Source organism: Cibotium barometz, chromosome 19 (genome assembly GCF_041138505.1).
Source record: "Cibotium barometz isolate CiBa-2024 chromosome 19, ASM4113850v1, whole genome shotgun sequence".
Taxonomy (NCBI): Eukaryota; Viridiplantae; Streptophyta; class Polypodiopsida; order Cyatheales; family Cibotiaceae; genus Cibotium; species Cibotium barometz.
The window spans coordinates 20459041-20486117 of NC_141064.1; the positions used below are offsets into that span (position 1 = coordinate 20459041).

Sequence of the window (27077 nt, forward strand, 5' to 3'; positions counted from 1 at the left end):
TGAAGCATCTTTGAAAAGATTCTCCTATTTTTAGGTTATTTTTTAAAAGCGTTTAACTTAGACTCTTGTAAGCTTTTTTTTAATAAATTCTCCTATTTTTATGCTATTTTTAAAAGCGTTTTCTCTACGGATATTACATGCTTTTTGATGGATCAAACCATTTAATTCATCATACCACTCCTAATGGACTCCTATGCCTAATGGAGGTCACAAGGGCCATAACTTGCTACCTTTTTTTTTTCTTTTTGTTTTTTTTTTCAAAAAGCATGTGAATCAAGAAAAATATCACTAAAAAAAATTTCCAATATTTGAAGGGTTTTCTTATACAACCTATTATAATTTGCAGGTTTGGAGATGGTCTTCAAATTTAATTGTTACAAATATTCCAATCGCTATAACAAGGCGGACAGGGCCTTTTCTATTGGGCACCTACAAAGATACCTTTTTAACTCAAAAGGTCGAATACAAGACTTTGGGAACAAGGAAGCAGGGGCAAAACCCCCTACACACGCGCGCACACACCATCTTTGGGCGTTTTTTCTTCAACCAACAGACGAGAAACCAGAGAAAGGCGCCATGTTCAGGAACCAGTATGACACAGACGTTACCACATGGAGCCCTGCAGGGCGTCTCCACCAGGTGGAGTACGCTATGGAAGCTGTGAAGCAGGGCAGCGCTGCCATCGGCCTCTGCTCCAAGTCCTATGTGGTCCTGGCTTCTGTCAACAAAGCCACGTCCGAGCTGTCCTCCTACCAGAGAAAACTCTTTAAGGTGGACGACCACATCGGCATCGCCATGGCCGGGCTCACCGCCGATGGTCGTGTTCTCTCCCGCTACATGAGATCCGAATGTATCAACCACAAATTTATATATGAAGCACCCCTTCCAGTGGGTCGCCTTGTAGTTCAAGTTGCAGACAAAGCTCAGGTATGCCCTACCCCCCCACGGTTTAGTGCCCTTTTTTTCCATCTGAATTATTTGATTTACCTTCCCTACTTTGAAGCTATGGAATGTAAGCCACATGGGTGATAAATGCAATGGTGCCGATAGTGACGGGAAAGGGAATGATGATGTGTGGGGGATGGGGAAATGATGGTGATTGTGTTGTAGTGGGGATGATGATGATGGCCACAGAAATGACATTTTTTTTGAGCTTTAAAGCAGGCTCACACCCCATCAAAGTTAGCAGCTAGCCACTAAGGTTCTGAGCCATATATGCAATCAACTGGGGAGCTACCCAATATAGCAAATTTAAAAGGTTTGTTAAGGATTTGGGGACATACTCTTTTTCGTAAATGGCCCAAGCTGGGCTGGTAAGGCAAGGGTGTCCAAGGGTTCTGCATAGATTGTAGACAAAATTCCCTTAAATAATAAATTATGCCTTAACGTATGAGAAGAATTGTAGAATGGTAATTAACACTGATCACAAGCACTTTCTCAATATATGCAGAGGCAAGACTGACTGCCCCATTTAAATGGTGATTAGAAGGGTAATTAACACTAATTACAAGCACTTTCTCAGTATATAATCAGTTATATTTTGCAAAAGATATATATATATATATATATATATATGATGTGGTAAACTTGGATCTAGATCCAGGCTCCTACCTTTTGGGATTAGGTTATAGTAGTTGTACAAACAATCATTTATATCATTAGTACAAGGATTAGAGTTGGATATTTGTGAATGCTTGTGTACTGTAAGTCTTTTATTGTTCAATTTATCCCTGTTCACACTTGCATTGCACTAGTAGTTTTGCAGCGCCTAGGTAGGATTCTTACAAAATTTTTTAAATGGCATCCCATTTTTGTGTTGATTGCCTGTTAGGGATAGAGCTCTTAGATTTAGGAGTGCACAAATTGGGCTTGGATTTCGCAGGTCACCTAGCGCTTCACTCATAGGCCGCTTCCTTGGTCCCTCATCCACCGTACCGGAAGCTCACCATTTAAGCCCAGAGCTTGGTCCAAAAATCCTCCAGGAACTCCTGTGAGAGTCCCTGTAGCCGCCAATGCTCTGATGCAGCTCGAGAGACCGTACTCCTCGCAGTCAAAATATGCCTCCCTAACCGAACAGTGTACTGGAAAAAGGTGATCTCTGTGGCCTCGAGGGACGCATAAGGATCATGCCACTCGTACTCGCCAAGGTCCCACTGGAGCCGGGCCAAGGGACGCGCAGCATATGCCCATATGCACCAATCAGAGTCCACATCTGCAGGGTCTGGATCAATATGCCACTTCCGAGAAGCGGCGGCCACTACCCGTATCCTCTAAAGCACTTTGCAACCAAAGGCGACTCCGCCTCCACTCTCTGAAGTCTGCCCTCATCCTGTATCTCATGATAGAATGTGCAGCGGAAGAAGGGAAAGTGGAAACACAGAAGGGAGAGAGAGAGAGAGATGGAGAGGAAACACAGGTGAGAACCTGCTCTCAATATCATCATCAAAAGGAATACATGTCCCAAGCAAGAGGGGAGAACCTCGTAAGTGAGGGACTGCAGCTAGACAAGCTAGGCAAGCAATGCAAGCAGTAAAATATGAGGGAGGCATGCCGGCTATATATACCTCTACATGAAGGCAGCCGACTAGGGATAAATACCTCCACGACTGGGGAAAATCCCAAGACCATAAAATGGGGAATAAATATGGGTAAAATATGAGTGAGGGGTGACCAGCCCCTCTGACTAACATGGTCAGCCCTAGAGGCTAAAATAGGACACCAAATAGGAAGCCAGCAAGTAGGGGATGATGTCTAACACCCCCTCTCAGTACCGGATGCTGTGCAAACTCCAAGAAGCCAGAGACGCCGTCCTCGATCAAAGATGAAAGACTGCAGAAACAGGTACCAAGAAAGCTCCACAAGCAATCTTCTCAGCAACTCAGCGGCAAAAGCAACAGAACAAGCTGCCAGGTACACCATTCCTCTGGAAGAAAACAACCATATAGGCTGCGACGTGCTGCTCCAAATAATGGTTCCAAACCCAAGTGTAAGAATACTCCCCGAAGTCGAATGTCGTGTATCCAGCCTGGAGAAGGTATGAAAAACCTCAAAACCAACCAAGATCAGATCCTGTATATAATCAATCCTGGGAGAAGCAAAGTGCTCCTCACTGGAACCCTCAAAAGAAATAGAGTCAATCTGCTCCAACTCTGTACCAAGAGTAGCCAAATGCTGTATAAAAGCATCCTCTGAAAAGGTCGGCATCACAAGATGTAAAGACTCTGTAGAAAATATGGGGTCCATCTGCTCAAACTCCATAACATGAGTTGCCCAATGCTGTACATAAGTACACGCCATTGAGGTGGGCATCGCAAGATGAAAGGACTCCACATCCCCCTCTGAAAGATGATATCGTGGGACTGGTACAAGCCCAACCTGATTCTGATCCAAATCCAAAAAACTCTGGAAGTACCACTGTGCCCTAGGCACGGTTAGCAACCACAGATCCAAAGCATCCCACTGGGTCCAAAAAACCATCCTCCAAAACAACAAACCATCAGAATTGGCAGGGAGAGGGGCATCCTCAGAAGCATCACAAAGAGAGGCAGAGGTAGACTCCTCACAATGAGGAAGGGAAGCAGGAATATAAACTGCAGTGGCAACAAAGTCCTCAAAAGCATCACGGATAGCAGAAGACTGTTCCAGAAGTAGAACCAGATTCCTAGAATCAGCAACAGATAAAAGATCCATGTGAAAGGATCACACCGCAAAAGGGGAAAACACCCTCCTTGTTCTACAAATACTGCAAAGAACACAAGCTCGGACAAAATAAACTCTGCTCAGGATCTCTGAAAGATCACTGCTCTCCTCCGAATAACTGTAAACTCCTGTCAAAGAAGAATGTCTCCACAGGTACAGCACAGCTCCCGAAGCTGATCCTCAAGTGAAGTAGCTGGAGAAAGGCCCCCTCTGAGTGTAGAAAACTCCTGTGGGAAGTAAAACGCAGCCAAAACACTGCTATCCAGCAAAAAATAGCACTCCACCGCCAACCGAAGGCAAGGAACATGTAGAAACCGGGAAACCGTGTAGGCCAGGAACAAAACACAGGTATAGATGCTTCAAAATCAGCAAAACGCTGACTGAAATCAGAAATTCAGAATCCTCCTCAAGTACCAAACTGCCTCCAAAGCCACAATCCAATCAAGAAACCCCCTCTGCAAGTGATCTGTGTCCACTGGAGAAGAAAACGCAGCCAAACAAGGGCTACAAACCTGAAAATTCAGGCCAACCAGTGTCCACACCTCCTATGAGGAAAAACGCTGAAGAGAAGGTACCTTCGGGTCCAATAGATGAAGCCCAGTTGAAGGTAGAGCTACCAGCAAGATCGGTTCAAAAAAAACGCAGCAACCATGGCTGCAAATCTGAAAACGCAGAGGTATAAGGGGCTGAATATGGAAACACTCTGGAGAAATAGGTACACCCAAGCCTCAGATCAGCAAATCAGCATCAGAAACCTGTAGAAGAAAAAAACGCAGCAAATATGCTGCTGTTGGCCTTGCTGAAAACACAAAAACGCAGGTCTGTCCAGGGGCAGAAAAAACGCAGATATGAAGAGGTATAGGAGGGAGCATCCAACGCTGAAATCACCGGCGCTCTGATACCATGATAGAATGTGCAGCGGAAGAAGGGAAAGTGGAAACACAGGAGGGAGAGAAAGTGTCACGTGCACACCAGTCAGGTGTACAGTGACATGGCATCATTAGCATCACAGATTCATCAGGTATTTTTACCAGCATTTATCAGGCATTTTTATGCATTTTTGGGGCAGCCGACTACCATTTATGGTATTATGGTATTTTATGGGAGTTATGCATCTGGCCGACTACAGCATCTGGCCGACCAGCAGCCTTTCACCCATATAAATAGCAGAGCCTCTCCATTCAGCAGATCATCCATTCAGTCATCAGGGGATCATCAGAGTGAAGCGCATCCTTCTTCTGGATCAGCAGCGTTTCAGCATATCTCCATCAGCATTCAGTAACGCATCCCATCAGCAGATAAGTTAACGCATCATCTCAGCAGCATCATCAGTAAACGCATCTACATCAGCATTCGTCCTCAGCAAACGCATCATCATCAGCCCATCAGATCTGCGTTTCATCCTCAGGACAGCATTCAGCATCATAATCAGCAGTTCAGCCCGCATATTCAGCATATAGGCAGCATATTCAGTCTTACAGATCCATTTGGATCTTCATTGTAACATCTTTCATTCATCTAATATAGCTGCATTGCATTGACACATACTTGTCTATCTCTTGTATATCTGTTTGTCTCTTAAACATCATTAAGTGCAGTTAAGTGTAGACTAAGGTTGTGTTTACGACGGTCAATATCCCTCACATGTCACATTGGTATCAGAGCGTTACAGGGTAACCAGCCTTAGAGCATGTTCATTCCATCAGTCATTCAGTCAGTCATCATGATAATCGCTTCCGCACAGTTAAACCCAGTTCTCAAAATTTTGCAAGCTACCCTTAGGGATTTTCCCTTAGGTCTGCATTAGTAACCCATCCATCTGCATTCTTGCACAGCATATAGGGTTGCACATGGTTTGCATAGCAGTCATCGTAACAGTCATCTTAGTAGTCAGTCCTGCATACATGTTACCCATGAACTCTCAGGGAAGCAGGACATCCATCATCAAAGGAGCACATAAGTTTTGGCTTCAACTGGCAGCAGGGGGTTTCTCTTCCACAGAAGACGGAAGTTTGCTCCAACATTCGCCTCAGGAGGTTCAGAGCTTCAGGTACGACGGAGATGGTAGGTGAAAGGTTTCCAGGAACAGGTCAGGGGTGACTCAGGTAGTTGCCATTCAGTTCCCGCAGTACATAGAGTCTTGGCTCAAGGATCTCACTCCTGCAGACGGCCTCAGTCCTAGCAGAAGACAGAAGGGGGCAGTGGTTCGGAGGAGAAGGATCGCAGAAGAGTCGAAGGTTGCCAGGTATCCACCCAGCAACAGTTTAGCAGCGGGGAATGTCACGTGCACACCAGTCAGGTGTACAGTGACATGGCATCATTATGGCATCATTAGCATCACAGATTCATCAGGTATTTTTACCAGCATTTATCAGGCATTTTTATGCATTTTTGGGGCAGCCGACTACCATTTATGGTATTATGGTATTTTATGGGAGTTATGCATCTGGCCGACTACAGCATCTGGCCGACCAGCAGCCTTTCACCCATATAAATAGCAGAGCCTCTCCATTCAGCAGATCATCCATTCAGTCATCAGGGGATCATCAGAGTGAAGCGCATCCTTCTTCTGGATCAGCAGCGTTTCAGCATATCTCCATCAGCATTCAGTAACGCATCCCATCAGCAGATAAGTTAACGCATCATCTCAGCAGCATCATCAGTAAACGCATCTACATCAGCATTCGTCCTCAGCAAACGCATCATCATCAGCCCATCAGATCTGCGTTTCATCCTCAGGACAGCATTCAGCATCATAATCAGCAGTTCAGCCCGCATATTCAGCATATAGGCAGCATATTCAGTCTTACAGATCCATTTGGATCTTCATTGTAACATCTTTCATTCATCTAATATAGCTGCATTGCATTGACACATACTTGTCTATCTCTTGTATATCTGTTTCTCTTAAACATCATTAAGTGCAGTTAAGTGTAGACTAAGGTTGTGTTTACGACGGTCAATATCCCTCACATGTCACAGAGAGAGAGAGATGGAGAGGAAACACAGGTGAGAACCTGCTCTCAATATCATCATCAAAAGGAATACATGTCCCAAGCAAGAGGGGAGAACCTCGTAAGTGAGGGATTGCAGCTAGACAAGCTAGGCAAGCAATGCAAGCAGTAAAATATGAGGGAGGCATGCCGGCTATATATACCTCTACATGAAGGCAGCCGACTAGGGATAAATACCTCCACGACTGGGGAAAATCCCAAGACCATAAAATGGGGAATAAATATGGGTAAAATATGAGTGAGGGGTGACCAGCCCCTCTGACTAACATGGTCAGCCCTAGAGGCTAAAATAGGACACCCAATAGGAAGCCAGCAAGTAGGGGATGATGTCTAACATCTCATAGTAGAGGCATCTACCATCCTCAGTGCAAGCTCTGACAGCAATCAGGATCTCCAACTGTGTAAAGGCTCCCATCCACCGTGGGGCTGCTGGCTCAAAAGGCGTGAACCACTCCTCAGTGAGAGCCTCCTGAATGTCATCCCTCATAATCAGCCCTTCTCTGAAGTGACAGCCTCTCCGCTTGGATCTCCTTCGGGAGACTGCAAAAGGCCTGCCAATCTCCAAAACTGCGTGTTGGGCCTGCAGCCAATGGTCCCCAGGCTAGATGAGGCCGAGAACCCAGCATATGACCCTGCTCTGTGCGTACCGCGGGGCTTCAGATGAGTGGCTGTCTGGCCCGCTCCTCCTCACAAGTGGGAGGTCTCTGAGAAAGCCCCGGTCTCAGCAACTCCCAAGCTCGCAGGATACTCAAGGCAAATCTGTCCTCCCATCCTCTACTGAGGCCTGTCCTCCTCATCTCTGTGAAGATCCACCGTATCTCTGGTGCCCAAGTGTCCCCTGTTGGGGGAGCTCTAGCCTGTAGCCGCTGAAAAAGAAGCTCCTTCTAAGACTCAGCGCCTGGAAGCAGCCCCCGAATAATAAGCTTCCCCAACAAGGCTCTACTCTGATCAGCTGGATCTATAATGCCCAAGCCCCCCTGGGCCAGCGGAAGAGTAATAACTGCCCAAGCAACCCTTAGCCCGGGCCGGCTGACCATCCCGCCCAGACCAAAGAAAGTTCGTGATCAGCCTCTGTACCTGGTTGATGCAAGAGCTCGAGAAAATCCAACAAGACGTGATATACCACATAGTCGCTAAAAGCACCTGATTTGTCACCACCACTCTCCCAGCCAAGGAAAGCTGAGCTGTACTCCAATATAAAAGCTTCTTCCGAATGCTCAGAAGAAGCGGGCGATCTGCTGCTCAGGTGACAAATCAAGTCCAATCTGGCATCCCAGATACCGTACTGCTGTGCCAGGAGGAATCCATCTAAAACCCGGGTCTGGGCTCCATGCCGGAGCGAGGGCGCTACTGATCCAAAAAGCCACTGTCTTGCGCCAATCGATCAATGCTCCCGAAGCCACACCAAAAACCTGTAGAGATTACTCTGCCCTCTATAGAGGGATGTCGTAGTATTTAGTCCATACTATGCATAATGGAGTTGATAGTTATATAGTCTTGTGGGTTGACTACCATGAGTATATAACATGTACGTTTCTAAAAGGTGAATTTGGGCATGTTCCCGGATTCATCTAGGTATATAATTCAGTTGTATTAGCGGACATGTAGATTTCACATTGTGAAGTTTTCGTTCGAGTTGCGGCCAGTTGATATTGTGCTTATTTTGGTGCATTTGCCCTATCAACTACTTATTTGTTGTACTAATTCTTTCTATTTGCTACTTCCCTTAGTGCTAGGCTTCGTTATTGTTGAGTCTGCCTTGCATCTCCGGAGGTTTGACAGAAACTCAATACGAAGGACTTTGTGTGATTATATGCTCTTATGTGTGTGTGTGTGTGTATGGAGTGCGTGTGCGAGAGCATATCTTGATACAGAGTTCTACACCCACTATTGGGTATTGATGACGTTAGTGGGGATGTCGTAGTATCTAGTCCATACTATGCATAATGGAGTTGATAGTTATATAGTCTTGTGGGTTGACTACCATGAGTATATAACATGCACGTTCCTAAAAGGTGAATTTGGGCATGTTCCCGGATTCATCTAGGTATATATAACTCAGCTGTATTAGTGGACATGCAGATTTCACATTGTGAAGTTTTCGTCCGAGTTGCGGCCAGTTGATATTGTGCTTATTCTTTCTATCTTTAGCGGTGCATTTTCCCTATCAACTACTTATTTGCTGTACTAATTCTTTCTATTTGCTACTTCCCTTAGTGCTAGGCTTCATTATGGCTGAGGCTGCCCTGCATCTCCGGAGGTTTGACAGAAACCTTGTACGAAGGGCTTTGTGTGAATATATGCTCTTATGTGTGTGTGTGTGTGTGTGTGGAGTGCGTGTGTGAGCATATCTTGATACAGAGTTCTACACCCACTATTGGGCACTGATGACGTTAGTGGGGATGTCGTAGTATCTAGTCCATACTATGCATAATGGAGTTGATAGTTTAATATAGTCTTGTGGGTTGACTACCATGAGTATATAACATGTACGTTCCTAAAAGGTGAATTTGGGCATGTTCCCGGATTCATCGAGGTATATATATATAGCATTACCCGATCGTTGGAGGATTCACAATGCTTTTCATGTGAGTCTTCTAAGAGCTTATTGATAAAGTTGCACAATGCAGAAGCAAAACATAGAGAGAGGGAGAGCAAAGGAGAGAGAGACATCAGACAATGAACATCATGTTATGTAGCAAGAGGCTTTTACAATGGCAATTTTAGCCAGCTCACTAATTGGTGAGGAAAACGCAGCCGCCTGGAAATGTGCACAAAACGCAGCCCTTTGCTGCATATGTAGCAAAAGACGCAAGCCTTCTTCTGCTCCCAAAAAACGCTGAACTCTTGGAGTAAGGTGACTCGCTGTTGCTGCCTTGAAGTATTGGTCACCAAAGCGACTGATACCATGATAAAGTTGCACAATGCGGAAGCAAAACATAGGAGAGAGGGAGAGCAAAGGAGAGAGAGACATTAGACAATGAACATCATGTTATGTAGCAAGAGGCTTTTACAATGGCAATATCAGCCAGCAAATGGTGTTGAACATGTGCCTGTCAAATAGGTTAGATGATAATCAAGTGAATAGAGGGGGCCCCTTTATATAGTGATGCTTGGAAGTTGCTCGGCTGCCCCTAGGAGCTACAATTTCTAACAGTGCTTGGAATGGATTGCCTTGCTTCATTGGAAAGTGCTCGAGAGGAGTTGAGATTTGTGTACTTTGTTGCTGTGGATATGGCTCCCCCCTTATGAACAAGGGTGACAAGTTGGAGGGGACCAACTATGCCCATTGGAGCTGAATATGCAGATCTGGTTCATCCACAAGGGTTTATGGGAGATTGTTCAGGGCAGTGAGAAGAAGCCCGAGTGTCCTCAGATTTCAAAGAGGTGGATCCAGGATCAAGAGAATGAATTCCTTGCGGAATTACAAGACTGGGAGAATCATGATTTGAAGGCGCATTCAGTGCTTGACTGCTTAGGCTTGCCTCCGTTCATCTTCATTTCTTCATTTTGAGCCAGAGTCAAAGCCTGGTCATATGTACTGGGTTCAAAGTTTCGAATTGTGAACCGGATATTAAGATCTAATCCACGAGTGAATTGATCTATCTTGACCTACTCAGATAACCCTAACTATTGTGCTAAAGTTATAACCTTGCTGGAAAATTAAAGCACGGGTGACCCGTTTTGTTTGAGTCTATAGAACTCATCTGCCAGGTTGGTCAAATACTGGGGAGGGAGAAATCTGGTCTTTAGGTGATGGACAAATGTATCCCAGCTAAAAGCTGTGACACCTATTGTCACCATTTGGCCACCCGAATGGTTCACTCTTGCTTTCACACTATGTACATATTGGATTGGTGTCCATGGCTTATGGAATGTGCCTATGCATGTGTATAGTTGGATATGATATTCCGCTGGGACTTGATGTTATCATGCCCGGAATATCTTAAGGACTTGGCTTTCCGCTGGGACTTGTGCCTTTGTGTACATGCCCGGAAACGCCTGGAGGATTGGCTTTCCACTGGGTCTGGTATCGCATATACTTGCCTGGAAACGCCTGATCTTATATGGTTTCATGAACGAAAATTGCTAATGCCAATGCTGCATTGCATAGCATCTTTATGTGCTTGCTTGCAATTGAAATTGCATGCTGTTTTCATGCTTGCTTGACCAATGTGTAGTTCCGGGTAAGGGGACGCCCGCCCGTGAACCGTGCGTGTGAAACTGTCTGCTGACATGGTTGTGTGGCATGTGAACAGGTGGTAAGTATTACCCAATCTAGGCTCGAATAGCCCTTAGGACTTAGCCAATATTTATAAGTGAGTGTGTTCCCGCTTCATTAAAGTTTGGGCGCCCAAAAGTCACTTATAAATTATGACCGCTTCCAAGTTCACACTCACTGATGTCCCGAGGTGGACAAGACTCAATGTCCAGGACCTGATCCTCCCCTTTTACTCATAAATGGGCATCTCCCCATGTCCCTTCACCTGATTGGACCCCAATTCACTAACTTATTAAGAGAAAATTCGTGTTTTCTCTTCATGAGGATTTTTGGAGGCTGAAAACTCTGTTTTTCCACCATTTCTCTCCATTTTCAAGCTCTCCATAGCCATACCCAACTTGCTAGGGTGTTTTCCAAGCTTCCAAGAGTGTTTCCAAGTGCTAATCACTCTCCTACTCACTCCCAATGATTGAAATTCAGCAAAACAGCTCTCATTTTTACTGTAATTTCTGGTCTTTTTGCTGAAAACTCTAATTTCAACCTTTCTTTCTCAAGTTGAACCATAGGGGAAGCTTTCCCAGGGTTCCCTTCAGCCTCTTGAAGACTTTTGTCTCGCGAAGGATTGCGGCAAATCGAAGATATCAACACTTCTAAAGCTTCCAACGCGAAGGCTTCCGCTTGCAACTTCTATGAAGACTGGTAAGCTAATTGGACAATGTGTTGTCATTACTTATTCAGTAGAAGGGCAAGACTCCTTGTTTAGCCGCCCTGTGTAGTATTTCTCTTGTCCTATGTGCTCTTGAAGATGTTGCTACCTTGCTTGGTAGAACATAGAGCCAATGGTAGAGAATATGGGCACTGAAGTCGGGCCGGGCATCAAGGTAGCTCCTTGGTGATCTACATCGACATACCATTGTTTTCTAAATGCTGAATTTCATATGCATTGGCATGGAGGATTTGGCAATGGATGCCCGTGAAGCTATGTATTGAATTTCTCCAATAGTAATACAATTTACTCAAGGGAGGGGTCGGCCGTTCCGGCTCATTGTGTGTCTCTTGTCAATTCAGCAATTTACTTCTTGTATATGAGCAAGTGTCCTTCAAATCTTAGTGTATTTAAGTGTACTGATTAGCATTGTGTTCAACCAAGTTACATTGGTATCAATTTGACCTTTTGACAGGTGATACCTGCACGTACATGTGTCTCTATGTCCTTCCGCATACCTGGTCAAAAGAAATACCGCTCAATCATGTGCGTAGTAGGCATTATGTCTCTATGACCAGCATATGGAGGAGCATGGCACTCATCCAAAACCTTTTGCCTCATGTCAGACACCATACATAGGCAATTATCTTTCATGAGATAACCCTCTTTGATCACATATGAGGCATGTGCATGACCAGCCATCAAATCAGTCCAAATAGTGGCAAAATCAACATCCGTATGATACAAATTACGCATGATAGACAAGTCCCCATGAGAGGCAACCGAGATAGCTGCTGTCAAATCCCCACGGATCCCCTCGTGATCGATCTTGGTTCGAAACTCGAATCCTGCAAACAAACGAACAACAAACAAGCAAGGGGGTGCAGGCCTGACTCACCTCCCAACCATGACAGCCGTGGGCGAGCCCACAGTCTTGGATGTCCCCACCGAGCCACGAGCTGAGCTAACTAGGTTGACGTACCGACCAATCTCCTCCTCGCGACGTCCCATACCGCCACGAAGCTGCCCTCGCGGGCCTCGAGATTGCTGTCGGCCTCGGCTGCATAAAGCAGGTGCACGTCTGCACTAGATCCAGGCTCCAAGACCATAGAGCTCTCACAAACTCGCGAGACTCTCTATATTATAATAACTAACCTTGGCCACCCTTTTATAGGCTCTTGGCCGGTCATCGGGCGTCCACACTTGGCCGCCCGCCCGTCCATACTTGGGTGTCCGCCCGTTAGTATATCCCTAACTCAGCTCGTCAATCAGCCTGCCTAGTTCCAAGCTTCCCCAAGCCTCGAAACTAGTCTTGCATGCGTATAGCACACGGTAGATACCCACTGCCCACGGATCCCCTCGTGATCGATCTTGGTTCGAAACTCGAATCCTGCAAACAAACGAACAACAAACAAGCAAGGGGGTGCAGGCCTGACTCACCTCCCAACCATGACAGCCGTGGGCGAGCCCACAGTCTTGGCTGTCCCCACCGAGCCACGAGCTGAGCTAACTAGGTTGACGTACCGACCAATCTCCTCCTCGCGACGTCCCATACCGCCACGAAGCTGCCCTCGCGGGCCTCGAGATTGCTGCCGGCCTCGGCTGCATAAAGCAGGTGCACGTCTTAAGATTCAGCTTTCTTGGCCTTCAAACGGTCATGTACCAATGGATCCTCGCGGCGATAGAGATTCAATTCTTCTTGTTGTGCATGGAGAAGAGCCTGCATACGAGTAAGTTCAGCCCTCAAGACTATGGACTCTTCTTCTTGCATCTTCTCTTTGCCACGGGATGGCTGTCCCACATATTCATGTTCCCTATTGTGCACCACATGAGTTTGCTCATCCTGTAAAGCATTGGAGGCATGCATTTCATTGTCCTTGCCTTTTGTATTAGCATCTCCAACATTCATTGTATGGCTGTCCATAATGTTTTAAGTGTAGAGATAGCTAGTGTTCATGGTGATCGTCTCTCACGATAGAAGTGAAAGAGAACCGTATGCTCTGATACCAATGTAACTTGGTTGAACACAATGCTAATCAATACACTTAAATACACTAAGATTTGAAGGACACTTGCTCATATATAAGAAATAAATTGCTGAATTGACAAGAGACACACAATGAGTCGGAATGGCCGACCTCTTCCTTGAGTAAATTGTATTACTATTGGAGAAATTCAATACATAGCTTCACGGGCATCCATTGCCAAATCCTCCATGCCAATGCATATGAAATTCAGCATTTAGAAAACAATGGTATGTCGATGTAGATCACCAAGGAGCTACCTTGATGCCCGGCCCGACTTCAGTGCCCATATTCTCTACCATTGGCTCTATGTTCTACCAAGCAAGGTAGCAACATCTTCAAGAGCACATAGGACAAGAGAAATACTACACAGGGCGGCTAAACAAGGAGTCCTGCCCTTCTACTGAATAAGTAATGACAACACATTGTCCAATTAGCTTACCAGTCTTCATAGAAGTTGTTGCAAGCGGAAGCCTTCGCGTTGGAAGCTTTAGAAGTGTTCAAGGTGGTTCCAAACGTTATGTACTGTACGGATCCGTACGTACTGTACGTTGTTTGGTACGGGAAAAAATTTTAAGGTACGTAAAAATACGTACCATTGGTAAAAATACATAAAAATACATAAAATCTCAGAAATTTCAGCCACCTACATAAAATTTCAGTCCATATCCACATTGACATATAAAACTTTCGAAATAGAGACACAACAAGGTCAAAAACCTACTAATTCAAAAGTGAGAAATTAGAATCACAAAGTCGTCAATCATACTTAAGTTAATCGTACTTAATACTTAATACCTAAGTTAATCGTACTTAAGTTAATCGTACTTAATACTTAATACCTATTACTTAAGACAAGTCACATTGTCACAAGTGAGTCGTGACAACTCACAATTCACATAAAAAAATGATGAAATTTGAAAATGAGTCTATGAATAATGACAAAATGTGCCATGTCCATACAACACCAAATCAAAACTAAGGTAATCCAAATCAAAACTCATCATCCGATGAGGATGATGACCCTGGAGAATCAAGCATATAACCCTCCGTGATGACATTGCCCTCGTCATCATACTCAGGCCCTGTCATCATGGGCACAGGTGGGTGGGCTGCCTCAGATGTCCCTGTCCCTGTCTCTGCATCATCCTGCTGGGTAGTGTGAATGAGGCGAACGGCCTCATTCGCACGTGCTCGAGGAGTCTGAATAGGCAGCTTCCCTCTCCGGGCGCCTCTCCGGCCAGAACTCTCTGCATCTGCAGGTCCCTCATGTAGCTGAATTTTATAAGCCCGGGCTCTCGATCTCGTCACCCGCCTGTCTACACTCTCTAGCTCTCTATGCAGGAGGCAAAGAATCTCGTCCTGCTCATCTCTCAACCGTTGCTCTGCCTCATCAATGGTGGTAGGATCTGGGACCAGCTTGACACGTGTTGGATCCACCTATTCAACGTAAAACCAAAGAGAACGTGGAGTGTCAACGACTCAACTTTTTGTATACTATAGTTACTAGTATAAAAGCTATGTAAATGGAAGGCCAATCCCCATAAGAGAATGAATAGGATAAAATCACCTGTTTTGGGGTGCCCAAAGCATGATAAGCTCGTACGAGCTTCATGTTGGCCCTACAATAGACCAGTCTCTCTAGTTGAGAGGTGCTTAAACGATTGCATATCTTTGTATGTATGAGCGAGTAAGCGCTCCAGTTGCGCTCACAAGCACCTGCTGAACAATCCTGCACTCCAATTCAAAAAAAGTGCTTCATTCATGTGAGCTCGGCAATTCCCAACAAGCTTTACAAGACTAGTTCAAATGGCATAGTACATACATGATATACATACCTGAGATAGCACTCGCAGAGCTATATCTGTAAGCTGTGGAAGACCCTGTCTTCCATAGCTTTGCCACCAAGTAAGAGGAAGCTTGGTGGCCTCTGGTCTAAGAGCAACAGCTCTAGCAAATGAGGGTCCCAAGTTGTTGACCCAGCTGCAGAGCTCCGCATCAATCTCCAATTGCTGCTCCACATCATACATACTATTAATGTACCTATCTCGTAAGGTGAGCAGCTCCCTATCATGAAAGAGAAGTAGCGTCTTGTAGAAAGGATGGAGGAATGCAGCCATCCCATGAATGGGGCGACTCATATACCCCCATCGATAATCCACAATAGCCAATATATCATCTCGGCTGCAAGAGTAAAATAAACAGAGAAGTAGAGCAATTAGTAAGTCAAGACTCAAGAATCAAGATTCTGTAATCGGCCATCAAGAATCAAGATTTTACTTACCAATTCTGTGTCAGGGACGTACAGGCTGCAATATGACTCTTCATCTGCATGAAGAGGTGGTACACTAAGCCCAAAGTGGAGCCCTCCATGTCTGTGACTCGTAGAAGTACAAATACTAGCTGCAAAGCCACTAAGAGAGTTTGCACATCCATCCAGAGGGTCTCATCCAGTATCCGTCTCTGTATGTATTTGGTGGGCTCTGTCTGTGAATGATACATATCTCTCCACTTTGGATCCACAACTGTCTGTAATAGTGGATCTCTCAATTTGAAAAGCCTGTGTAGCACCAAATACATATAGGCAAATCTTGTCTTGGATGGCCGCACCATATCTAGGTTGCTGTGGCTCCTAAAGATAGCCAATGCCTGCTGCTTCTTTCTGAAGAATGTAGTGATCTTCGTGGCATCAGAAACTGTGGGTTGCACCCAACTCAGCTTGCCTATGTCCTCCATAAGCAAATCAAGGCAATGGGCTGCACATGGAGTCCACACAATGCGAGGAAACTCCGCCTCCACCATGTCTCCCATTGCCTTGCAATTAGCAGCATTGTCTGTTACAACCTGCACCACATTCTCTGGACCAACCTCAACAATTGCCCGGCGAATATGCTCGTAGATACTCTCAGCAGTGATGCGTTCGCCTGCCTTCCCAGCATCCACAGCGCGTAAGAAATACGTACCAAGACATGAAGAGACAAGAATATTGATGATGTGTCGTCGCCGTGTGTCACTCCAGCCATCCGAAATGATAGTGCAACCAAATTGTTGCCAACCTGCTTTCACTGGCACCAATGCCTTGTCTATCAAGGCCTTTTGCTCATCAAGCATCCTGGTGCGCATCTTTTTGTACTCAAGCCCTGACCATGACTCCGTGTGTCCAACCTGGGCTATAGCTCTGACCATCCTCTTCCATTGGGTAGTCCTCAAAACATTGAAGGAGATATTGCACTCTATGAGAGTGCGAGCAATCTCCATCTCAGCCACCTTTTGCCTTTCTTTGACCCAAGACTGTGCATGCACACGAGAAGGCAAGGTGGTTGGCCTTTCCGTATGTGTATCACCCTCATTCTCATCTTGCATGACAGAAGGCCTCTTTCTGGCAGACGATGCCTGCTCAGAAGAGGCAGGCTGAGATTCATCAACCTGCGTGGATGGACCGGCCAAGTCCCCAAGAAGAGCATCATGAAGCGCATCCTGTGTCTCTTGTGTGCCTCTTCCTCTTCCAGCTGCCCCCATTGCAGGGAAATTTTCAGCAATCAACTGATCTCTCAATGCTTCTGGCACTCTCTTGCACCCTGCACAATTGTTGGTGGTGCCAATGCCTGTGAGGTGCTTGATGACACGAGTAATTGTACTCGTGAGGGTGAAATTGCAGTACTTGCACTGCCATTGTCGAGTGCCACTACCTGCCTGCCCTGGAGTAGTCACAATGCGAATGACGTTTGTGTGCTCCTTCCAGTATGGGTTCTCTCGCTTCGGCATGATTGCTCTGACAAATTCAATGCACAATGCTATACAATTTCAATTAGGATTCAACAATCATGCAATGCATAATATTTAGTGGGCAGCTCAGCTGAGAGTGAGAGTGAGAGTGAGAGTGAGAGTGAGAGTGAGAGTGAGAGTGAGAGTGAGAGTGAGAGTGAGAGTGAGAGTGAGAGTGAGAGTGAGAGAGAGGCTGAGAGCTCAGTGCATGGTCCACAGATGATTACCTAAGGCTCTGAGAGAGAGAGAGAGAGAGAGAGAGAGAGAGAGAGAGAGAGAGAGAGAGAGAGAGAGTTATGCTGCTGCCTTGGGGGCCTGAGCAAGGGTGGGTGTGGAAAAGAACACAGAAGATGGCGAAGCAAAGGGAAGGCGGTGGCAACAGTAGCGGAGAGAGAGAGAGAGAGAGAGAGAGAGAGAGAGAGAGAGAGAGAGAGAGACTGTACCGGAAGGTGTGCACTGGCGGCTGCACGGAGTCCAGATGCTATCGCTGGCAGCAGTACGGAGTCCAGACGCTATCGGTGAAACCCAAAAGAATGCGAAACCCCAAAAAAAAAAATGTTTATTGCAGGCAAAACCCGAAACCCCACCCAAAAAAAAACACGTACGGATCGATCTGTACGTACGGATCCCCGTACTGTACGGATGTACTGTACGGATTGGATCCGTACGTACGTTTTGATCCTACCTTGGAAGTGTTGATATCTTCGATTTGCCGCAATCCTTCGTGACAAAAGTCTTCAAGAGGCTGAAGGGAACCCTGGGAAAGCTTCCCCTATGGTTCAACTTGAGAAAGGGAGGTTGAAATTAGGGTTTTCAGCAAGAAGACCAGAAATTACAGCAAAAATGAGAGCTGTTTTACTGAATTTCAGTCATTGGGAGTGAGTAGGAGAGCGATTAGCACTTGGAAACACTCTTGGAAGCTTGGAAAACACCCTAGCAAGTTGGGTATGGCTATGGAGAGCTTGGAAATGGAGAGAAATGGTGGAAAAACAGAGTTTTCAGCCTCCAAAAATCCTCATGAAGAGAAAACACGAATTTTCTCTTAATAAGTAAGTGAATTGGGGTCCAATCAGGTGAAGGGACATGGGGAGATGCCCATTTATGAGTAAAAGGGGAGGATCAGGTCCTGGACATTGAGTCTTGTCCACCTCGGGACATCAGTGAGTGTGAACTTGGAAGCGGTCATAATTTATATGTGACTTTTGGGCGCCCAAACTTTAATGAAGCAGGAACACACTCACTTATAAATATTGGCTAAGTCCTAAGGGCTATTCGAGCCTAGATTGGGTAATACTTACCACCTGTTCACATGCCACACAACCATGTCAGCAGACAGTTTCACACGCACGGTTCACGGGCGGGCGTCCCCTTACCCGGAACTACACATTGGTCAAGCAAGCATGAAAACAGCATGCAATTTCAATTGCAAGCAAGCACATAAAGATGCTATGCAATGCAGCATTGGCATGAGCAATTTTCGTTCATGAAACCATATAAGATCAGGCGTTTCCAGGCGATCTTGGAGTGGGTGTGGTTGCGACAAACCCCTAACAAGTGTGCAAGTGAATAAAAGAAGAAAGAAAACTCGGACTGACGTCGGCCTTTTTTATGCGCTATTGGGACCTTTCGGGGCTAGGCCTCCGCAGGGGCTTTCAGTATGTTTTGGACACTGGGGTGATGCCACAGAGCTTTTCAGAGGGCTTGATCTTTCTTATCCCCAAGGGGGAGGGAGTATCAGATGATATTCGGCATTGGAGGCCTATTACGATCCTCAAATACTGTCTACAAGGTCTTAGCAAAGGCCTTGAGTTTGAGGATCCAGCCCTTCCTGGGGGAGTTGATTCATGCTACCCAGACAGGATTCGTCAAGGAGCGCAGTATCCTTGACAACATCTTTACTTTCTGGGGGGCGACGGCCCGAGCTAGATTTCTTGGCGAGGACTTGGTCGTGATGCTTCTCGATTTTGAGAAGGCATATGATAGAGTTGATTGGGGTTTCTTAGAGGGCACTATGCTTCGCCTGGGCTTTGAGCCAGGATGGATCAGAGGGGTGGCGGCTCTATATTCCACAGCTCGTAGCCATGTGTTGATTGCAGGAGGACGGGGGCCGAGTTTTGAGCTGACCAGATCAGTCCGTCAGGGGTGTCCCCTCGCCCCTTTTCTTTTTCTCTTCTTTGCGGAGGCTATGAGCATGTATTTGACGGCAAAGGAGGTTGGTTTGAGAGGACTCCAGCTCCCAGTCCGGGGGGAGGACCTGCTCGATGCTGAGTTTGCAGACGACACGGGCTTATTTTTGCATGGCCAAGAGGCCAATCTTCTTCGGGCAGAGCAGTCGCTCCCTTTGTACCTGGCTGATGCAAGAGCTCGAGAAGATCCAGCAAGACGTAATGTACCACATGGTTGCTAACAGCACCTGATTTGCCACCACCACCCTCCCAGCCAAGGATAGTCGAGCTGTACTCCAATACAAAAGCTTCTTCTGAATGCTCAAAAGAAGCGGGGCAATCTGCTGCTCAGGTGACAAATCTAGTCCAATCTGGCATCCCAAATACCGCACTGCTGTGCCAGGAGGAATCCATCTAAAACCGGGGTCCGGGCTCCATGCCAAGTGGGAGCACTACTGATCCAAAAGGCCACTGTCTTGCGCCAATTGATCAATGCTCCCGAAGCTGCACTAAGATCAGGAACTTTCTTTGGTCTGGGCGGGACGGTCAGCCAGCCCGGGCAAAGGTTGCATGGGCAGTTATTACACTTCCGCTGGCTCAGGGAGGCTTGGGCATTATAGATCCAGTCAATCAGAGTAGAGCCTTATTAGGGAAGCTTATTGTTCGGGGGCTGCTTCCAGGCGCTGAGCCTTGGAAAGAGCTTCTCTTGCAGCGGCTGTAGGCTCGGGCTCCCCCCAGCAGGGAGCACTTGGGCACCAGAGATTCGCTAGATCTTCATAGAGATGAGGAGGACAGGCCTCAGTAGAGGATGGGAGGACAGATTTGCTTTGAGCATCTTGAGAGCTTGGGAGCTGCTGAGCTGGCTCTCAGCGACCTCCTCCTTGTGTTGAGGAGCGGGCCAGACAGCTGCTCATCTGGAGCCCAGCGGTTCGCACAGAGCAGGGTCATATGCTGGGTTCTCGGCCTCGTCTAGCCTGGGGACCTTTAGCGGCAGGCCCAGCACGTAGCTTTGGAGACTGGCAGGCCTCTGCAGTCTCCCAGAGGAGATCCAGATGGAGAGGCTGAGTCACTTCAGAGGGGGGTTGATTATGAGGGATGATATTCAGGAGGCACTCACACAGAGGAGTGGTTCACGCCTTTCGAGCCAGTGGCCCCGCGGTGGATGGGAGCCTTTACACAGTTGGAGATCCTGATTGCTGTCAGAGCTTGCACTGAGGATGGCAGATGCCTCTACTATGAGATTCAGGATGAGAGCAGACTTCAGAGAGTGGAGGTGGAGTCGCCTTTGGTTGTAGAGTGCACCTTTCAGAGGATACGGGTAGTGGCCGCGGCTTCTCGGAAGTGGCATATTGACCCCAACCCTGCAGATGTGCTCCCGGATTGGCGCATATGGGCATATGCAGCGCGCCCCTTGGCCCGGCTACAGTGGGACCCTGGGGAGTATAAGTGGCATGATCCTTATGCATCCCTTGAGGCCACAGAGATCACCTTTTTCCAGTATACAGTTCGGCTAGGGCGGCATATTTTGACGGCGAGGAGGATGGTCTTTCCAGTTGCAGCGAGGCATTGACGGCTACAGGGACTCTCACAGGAGTTCCTGGCGGATTTTTGGGCTCGGCTCTGGGCCAGTCGACAGGCCCGCAAGATCTCGACTTTCCAGTGGGCTGGTCGCCCACAGGGGCTCAGCAGTTGGCACCTGGCTTGTTTACAGCGGTCTTCTGGCGGCCTGCGTCCGATGCGGCCACCCTATGGAGACACAGAGACATTGCCTTTGGGATTGCCCTTAGGCGCAGCAGATTTGGCTGCGGATGCTGCGTATTCTGGCCCCCCTCTCTCCAGAGGGTATGTTTACGTGGGGTGCTGCTGCTTGGTCGACTTCGTCAGGGCCTGCTATGGGCTATGAGATGGAGCAGGACAGTCAGGCCATCAGATTCATTAGGGGCCAGCCTCGCCTGGTTCCGGCACCGGATTTCTCGTCTGCCAGCTGGACACAGGAGAGGGATTTACGATGGGAGCTCCTCAGCAGCCTCACCATCTGGTTCACCTGGAGGGCCTGGTGTTTCACGGCCTTTGAGGGGAGACTGGAGCCACCAGCAGAGACTGTACGGGGGATTTGGCAGGAGTTGATCTACACCCTGCGAGGACAGTATGACCGCATCCGGGGAGACTCGGATGAGGCGATCTTGCGGTGCCAGGCCTTTCACACCACCTGGCACAGCGGCCCCTTCTATACCTTACACACGGGATCCCCCCGTTGGCATTACAGGCCACCTGTTTGGCTTTCCCCCCCCCCCCCCCCCCCCCTATTGTATGATTTAGCCCCTCAGTCCTTTGTATTGATGCTTGTATTTTGTAGCACCTAGGGAGAGTCTCCCGGGCTGCCTTGCTGTATTCACTGCTCTGTTTCTCTTATGAGCAGGAGAGATCTTTTGTAGCCCTACGGGCGTTTTTATATAACTAATGAAAGGATCTTTTCTCGGAAAAAAAAGAAGAAGAAAGAAAACAACGGAATATAGAGAGACACATGTGTTAAGAGGTTTAGGATTAGCAACGTGCAAACAACGCACATGTAGGCTGCAAACAGATACAGTCGTGAAGCTCTTAGGAGAAGGTAAATTTACCACTCGATAATGGTAAGTGTTCTACACAAAATAAAGTACAAAGGATAATAAGTACACCCAATAATAAGAGATAGAGGGTGACACCACTTTTAGATTTAGGGTTAGCAGCCTGCAAACAAGGCACTTAGATTTAGGGTTAGCAGCCTGCAAACAAGGCACACGTAGGGTGCACTGGATACAATGGTGAATCTCTTGGGAGAGAGAAATGTATTCCTAATATCTCGGCAATGCATAAATCTACTCAACTATGACACCTCATATTGAATGTATGGCCGTGTGTTGCATAAGTAGATCAAGCATCCAATAGCATGTTGATATAGTGTCTGATCAAAAGGCTCTCCAAAATCTTGCATGCTAATCTTGGCACCTCTTACAAAGACAAGATCATTGGCCTTTTCTACACCAAGGCGGTTCCTCTTCTTTGATGCAATATGGCTGTAAGAACTCCAAAGCTGCTCCAAACAAGAGGAGCTTACAGCTTGGCTGAGAATGCGGACAGCCAAGTGTTGCCGCTCAGGCCCATCTGAACCATAGTCTTCCCACCACAAAGCAGCCCCAACCTTCAACCTATCCTCCTATGCATCCGCACAACCAAAAGCACCACGAAAGGACCTGTATGCAACAAGCTGGTCTCTGATTTTGCGCCTAATGCCTCCATCTGGCACTAGACAATCCAAGATACGCCTCCAACCATCACTGACCTCTCTGTCACCCTCCTGTACATTACCGTGAAACTCAGGGTCCACCATATATGCAGCTGCATGCATAGGAGAGGCATAGGAGTTCCACCTCGTCACACATAAGGAACGAAGCTCCTCGTATCTGTCCTCATCGGGCTCTAACTCTTGCAACTTCTCTATCAGTCTATCCATTGCCTCATACACCTTCCCGATGCATGGTTGGCATCTACAAGCCTCAACAAGTGGACAATAGGCCTCACCATAGCATCAATGCGTTTCACATCCTCCCAAAAGGAAGTGTTCTCTGCATGCTCCCTGCATAATATGCCTATGGCTGTTGAAGAAAATGAAGAAGTGGTAAACTCGTCGGTCGCTGATGAAGAGCTGCCTCAATGCACCTCTGCACTCCCTCAAGCGGGCTAGCATCAAGAAGTTGAAGGCAAATCGGGTGTCTGGGTATTTGAGAAGTGAGAGCCTTGATTTCTTGGAGAACATGTGGCGGAGGAACTGGTGGTTCAAGACAAATGTGACCATTTGATTGGCCTCCTGAATGATTGGCTCAATCCATGACTTCTTTCCAATATCCTTTAAAAGATTGTTCAAACAATGTGCCATGCAATATGACACAGTCATGTGTGGATACATGCCCTCAATAATAGCTTCAGCTGCCCTATTTGCAGTCTCGCCATCTGCAACAAAACCCACCACACATTCCGGGCCCATGAGCTCAATGCCACTTGCCCACTCTGCTGCAAGCACGTCTGCACTCTTCCCTGTCCCTGAGGCATCATGTGAAGCAATAAAGTACATCTCGCCACGGGAATATGCAACGAGACCATGGATGGACCGCTTTCGTGTCACTCCATCCATCTACAATGAGTGACACTCCATTCTTTGCCCATAGCCGCTTTGTGTTCTCTGCAACTTGCTCGACAAGGCGCTTCTCCTTGTTGAGCAATGTGGTGCGCAAAGACTCTGATGATGGGGGAGTGTAGTTTGGACCATACTTCCCAATCCTCTTCACCATAGCCTTGAAGTACTCGGATCTGATTACAAAAAGAAACAAGTAAACTTTCAAGAATGAAACTTAGAAAAATCATGTTAAGAGGGAAGAGTCAAGGCTTACCTAGCAGTATGGAAAGCAATATGGTCATGGAAGAAGAAACGAGCCACAGCTGTATCAACCACTTCCTTCTTCTTAGGATCCCAACTTCCCTCAAGTGTACTCTGTCGCCGCGCGGGTGTGGGCATCACAAAGGAACCTACACCATGTGGCCGTGGTGTAGATGTGGTAGATGCACCCCCTGACCCTGAAACAGACCCCTCAAGTAGTGTCACAAATGCTCCAGGATCCACAGCCACACGTGCCGGCCTTGCGGCCCTCAAAGCCTCATGCCCGGCAATGCGCTTAAGAAGCTCCCTTCTCATCTCCGATGTGATTCCCGTGCAAAATCGAACCTCGTGCCCGGACTCATGCATAAGGTGGGCTCTCACTTTGTCTGACCCACTCGTCCGCCTATAGGGGCAAAGCTTGCAAGACCACACGCGTGAACCTCCTCCACTTCTAGGGCAGTTGGCATTAACCTCTTCCCACCATGACCAACCATCAGTTCTTCTAGCACCACCATGACGTGCGGAGCCGGAGGTTGCTTGTGAAGAAGATGCAATGAGAGAGGGTGAAAGTTGAGAGAGAGAGAAAGAAAGAAAGAAAGAAAGATTTTATTAACGTCTTCCAAAAGACCGAACTTGGCCTATGAGACAAATCGGAGTACCTGTATGGGGTATCCTCTGTCATCCCAACAAAATGAAAAAGAGAGAGAGAGAGAGAGAGAGAGTGAGGGAGGGAGTGGGAGAGGCTAGAGCCTAGAGAAAGCTTGTGGGTTGAGACTCGAGAGAGAGAGAGAGTGAGGGGAGAGAGAGAGAGAGAGTGAGAGAGTGGCCCGTGGGAGAGGGAGTGGGAGACAGAGAGTGAGGGACTGGGGCATGGTCCTAGGCACTGGGAGAGAGAGAGAGAGAGAGAGAGAGAGAGAGAGAGAGAGGCTAGAGTGCTTGTTGCTTAAGCCTTAAGCTCTAGACTGGGGCGGCTGGCCAAGAGTGAGAGAGTGGGAGAGAGAGAGAGAGAGAGAGAGAGAGGAGAGCACTCAGCACAAGCCTTATAGGCTCAGCACAAGCCTTATAGGCTGGCCAAGAGTGAGTGAGAGAGAGAGAGAGAGAGAGGAGAGCACTCAGCACAAGCCTTATAGGCTCAGGTCACGGGTGATGGCAGCCAGGCCAGCCTTTGCACGGAAATGTATATGCAGCTGCCAGCCACCAACGGGAGAAAAGCAACGGTCAACAGCAACGAGCAGAAGCAAACAAAAAAACAAAAAAAAAAACAAGGCGAAAAAAAAGCGAAGGGAACGGCAGAAAAAAAAAGCGAAAAAAACAGCGGGAAAAAAAAACGGCAGAAAAAACAACCAAAAAAAAACCGCGTCCCGTTCCAGTCCCGTCCCCGACTCGCCCATACCATTCTGTCGTTCCCGTCCCCTTGTGACGCATCTGCCCGAGGCGTCCCCTCCGTCCCCAACCCACGCCGGAACGAGTCGCCGACTCGGGACGGTGTTTCCACGTCCCGGCCCTCCGTCCCCTCCGTCCCCTGTTACTATGACTGTAGTGCATGGTGACAAGATGGCTCATCATCATCAGTGCAACATTGCACAGTATTAGCACCCTGTAGAATGATATTTATCATACGTCGTGACCCCATTGTAATCCTCAGTCCAGGATATGTCAAGCACGAGCTACGTAGGTCATTCCTCAACCATAGTGAGTCGGTCAGTCAGTTAACGTCCCTTAACCCACTTGGAGAGAATCATTCATGCATATAGGAGTCATAGAAGCCTTAGGGTCTACATCAATTCATGGTTGCATTTTGCATATCATCCATCTGATAGGCACATAAGACCACATAGACCATGGCAGAAGCATCAAAATATTATTCAGCATTATTCCAGTATTTTTTCCATATTTTTTAGTATTTATTTATCATTTTACAGCATTTATCACGTCATTTCTAGTCGTGTTGCATTTATGATGCAGTCGGCCAGCTCTGTAGCCAACCGACCAGCATCAAAGCCCATATAAGTAGCAGCACTCATTCATTCATTCATTCATTCATCACCAATCCGCCACAAGCCTTCAAGCGCTTCATCCTTCAGCACAAGAAGCATTAACAGCATTCAGCCCCTTCAGGGTTCAGCGTTTTCAGCATCCATACACTCATCGTTTTGCTACAGCCCTTACGGTTAAGGTAACGCATTCATACACTCATTTTCAGCATTCATTCACAACCTAGAACCAGTCCCAAGCAGTCCATATCTCAGTCTCAGATTTGCAACCTTCCTACATTCCATTAGGAAGAGTGCATAGGCTTGAGATCAGTCATTAATGGTGCTTCTAAAGCCGTGTACAGTTCAGCCCAACTCTTGGTCCTCTGAGATCTTGCGTTTGGCTTATCGTCAGTCCAAAGTAATAAAAGTAAATACTATTCCGGTAATGGGATAGGGGGCCCTTCAGTGGGTAATTCGGGACCCAATCTGGTGTACAGTTTCTCTCTCTCTCTCTCTCTCTCTCTCTCTCTCTCTCTCTCTCTCTCTCTCTCTCTCTCTAAATCTCTTAAAGTTTGAAGTCCTAAAAGTGGATCGCTAAACTCGTGAAACTCAAGATACAGAAGGCAATGTGAGACTTGTGTGATAGGATCCTTAATTACAAATACTTCCGCTGCATGTTACATTGGTATCAGATTCACCTTGTCCACACACACCGCATCCTAGCGTGAGGGCATCCTTGGACGGTCATATTGCGTTCCGGCACAACCACCGACTTCAGCATCATGTCTACAGAGGAGAGTACACATCAGCAAGAAGACGTCTCCCCCAAAGGAGACCTTGCTCTTCCACCTACTACAGATACCAAAGCTCTACTCCGAGCTGAGAACCAACTTCTTTTGGAGCGTCTCCAACTCTTGGAGGCAACAGCAGCAAAACCCACACCTCCAATTACCCCCGACTTCGTCACTCTCTTCTTCCAGATGGAAGAGCAAAGACGAGAGGATGAGGCCAGACGGCAAGAAGAAAAAGCAAATAGATGGGACTGAAGAAGCCCAGCGCAGGATCAACGAAGACCGACGTCAAGCTGAACTT

At 47.2% G+C, this 27077-nt stretch overlaps 2 protein-coding genes and 1 pseudogene across 2 annotated transcripts in view; 1 reads left to right on the top strand and 2 right to left on the bottom strand.

Moving 5' to 3' along the window:
- Positions 1-453: 453 nt before the first annotated feature.
- The window catches only part of LOC147628332 (proteasome subunit alpha type-1-B-like), a 39181-nt gene continuing 12557 nt past the window's right edge, over positions 454-27077 (top strand). Inside the window, exon 1 of the mRNA XM_086813422.1 lies at positions 454-927. Within this exon, the coding sequence (XP_086669548.1) occupies positions 577-927 (351 nt within the window). The 5' untranslated portion in view covers positions 454-576. The remainder of the gene's footprint in view (positions 928-27077) is intronic.
- Positions 14523-15806, bottom strand: LOC147628333 (uncharacterized). The gene is made up of 3 exons (XM_086813421.1): positions 15504-15806; positions 15236-15397; positions 14523-15105 (listed from the first exon to the last, which is right to left on the bottom strand). The coding sequence occupies exons 1-3, from the start codon at positions 15804-15806 to the stop codon at positions 14659-14661; spliced, it is 912 nt and encodes a 303-aa protein (XP_086669547.1). The 3' UTR covers positions 14523-14658.
- On the bottom strand, positions 15862-17582 carry LOC147628334 (uncharacterized; annotated as a pseudogene).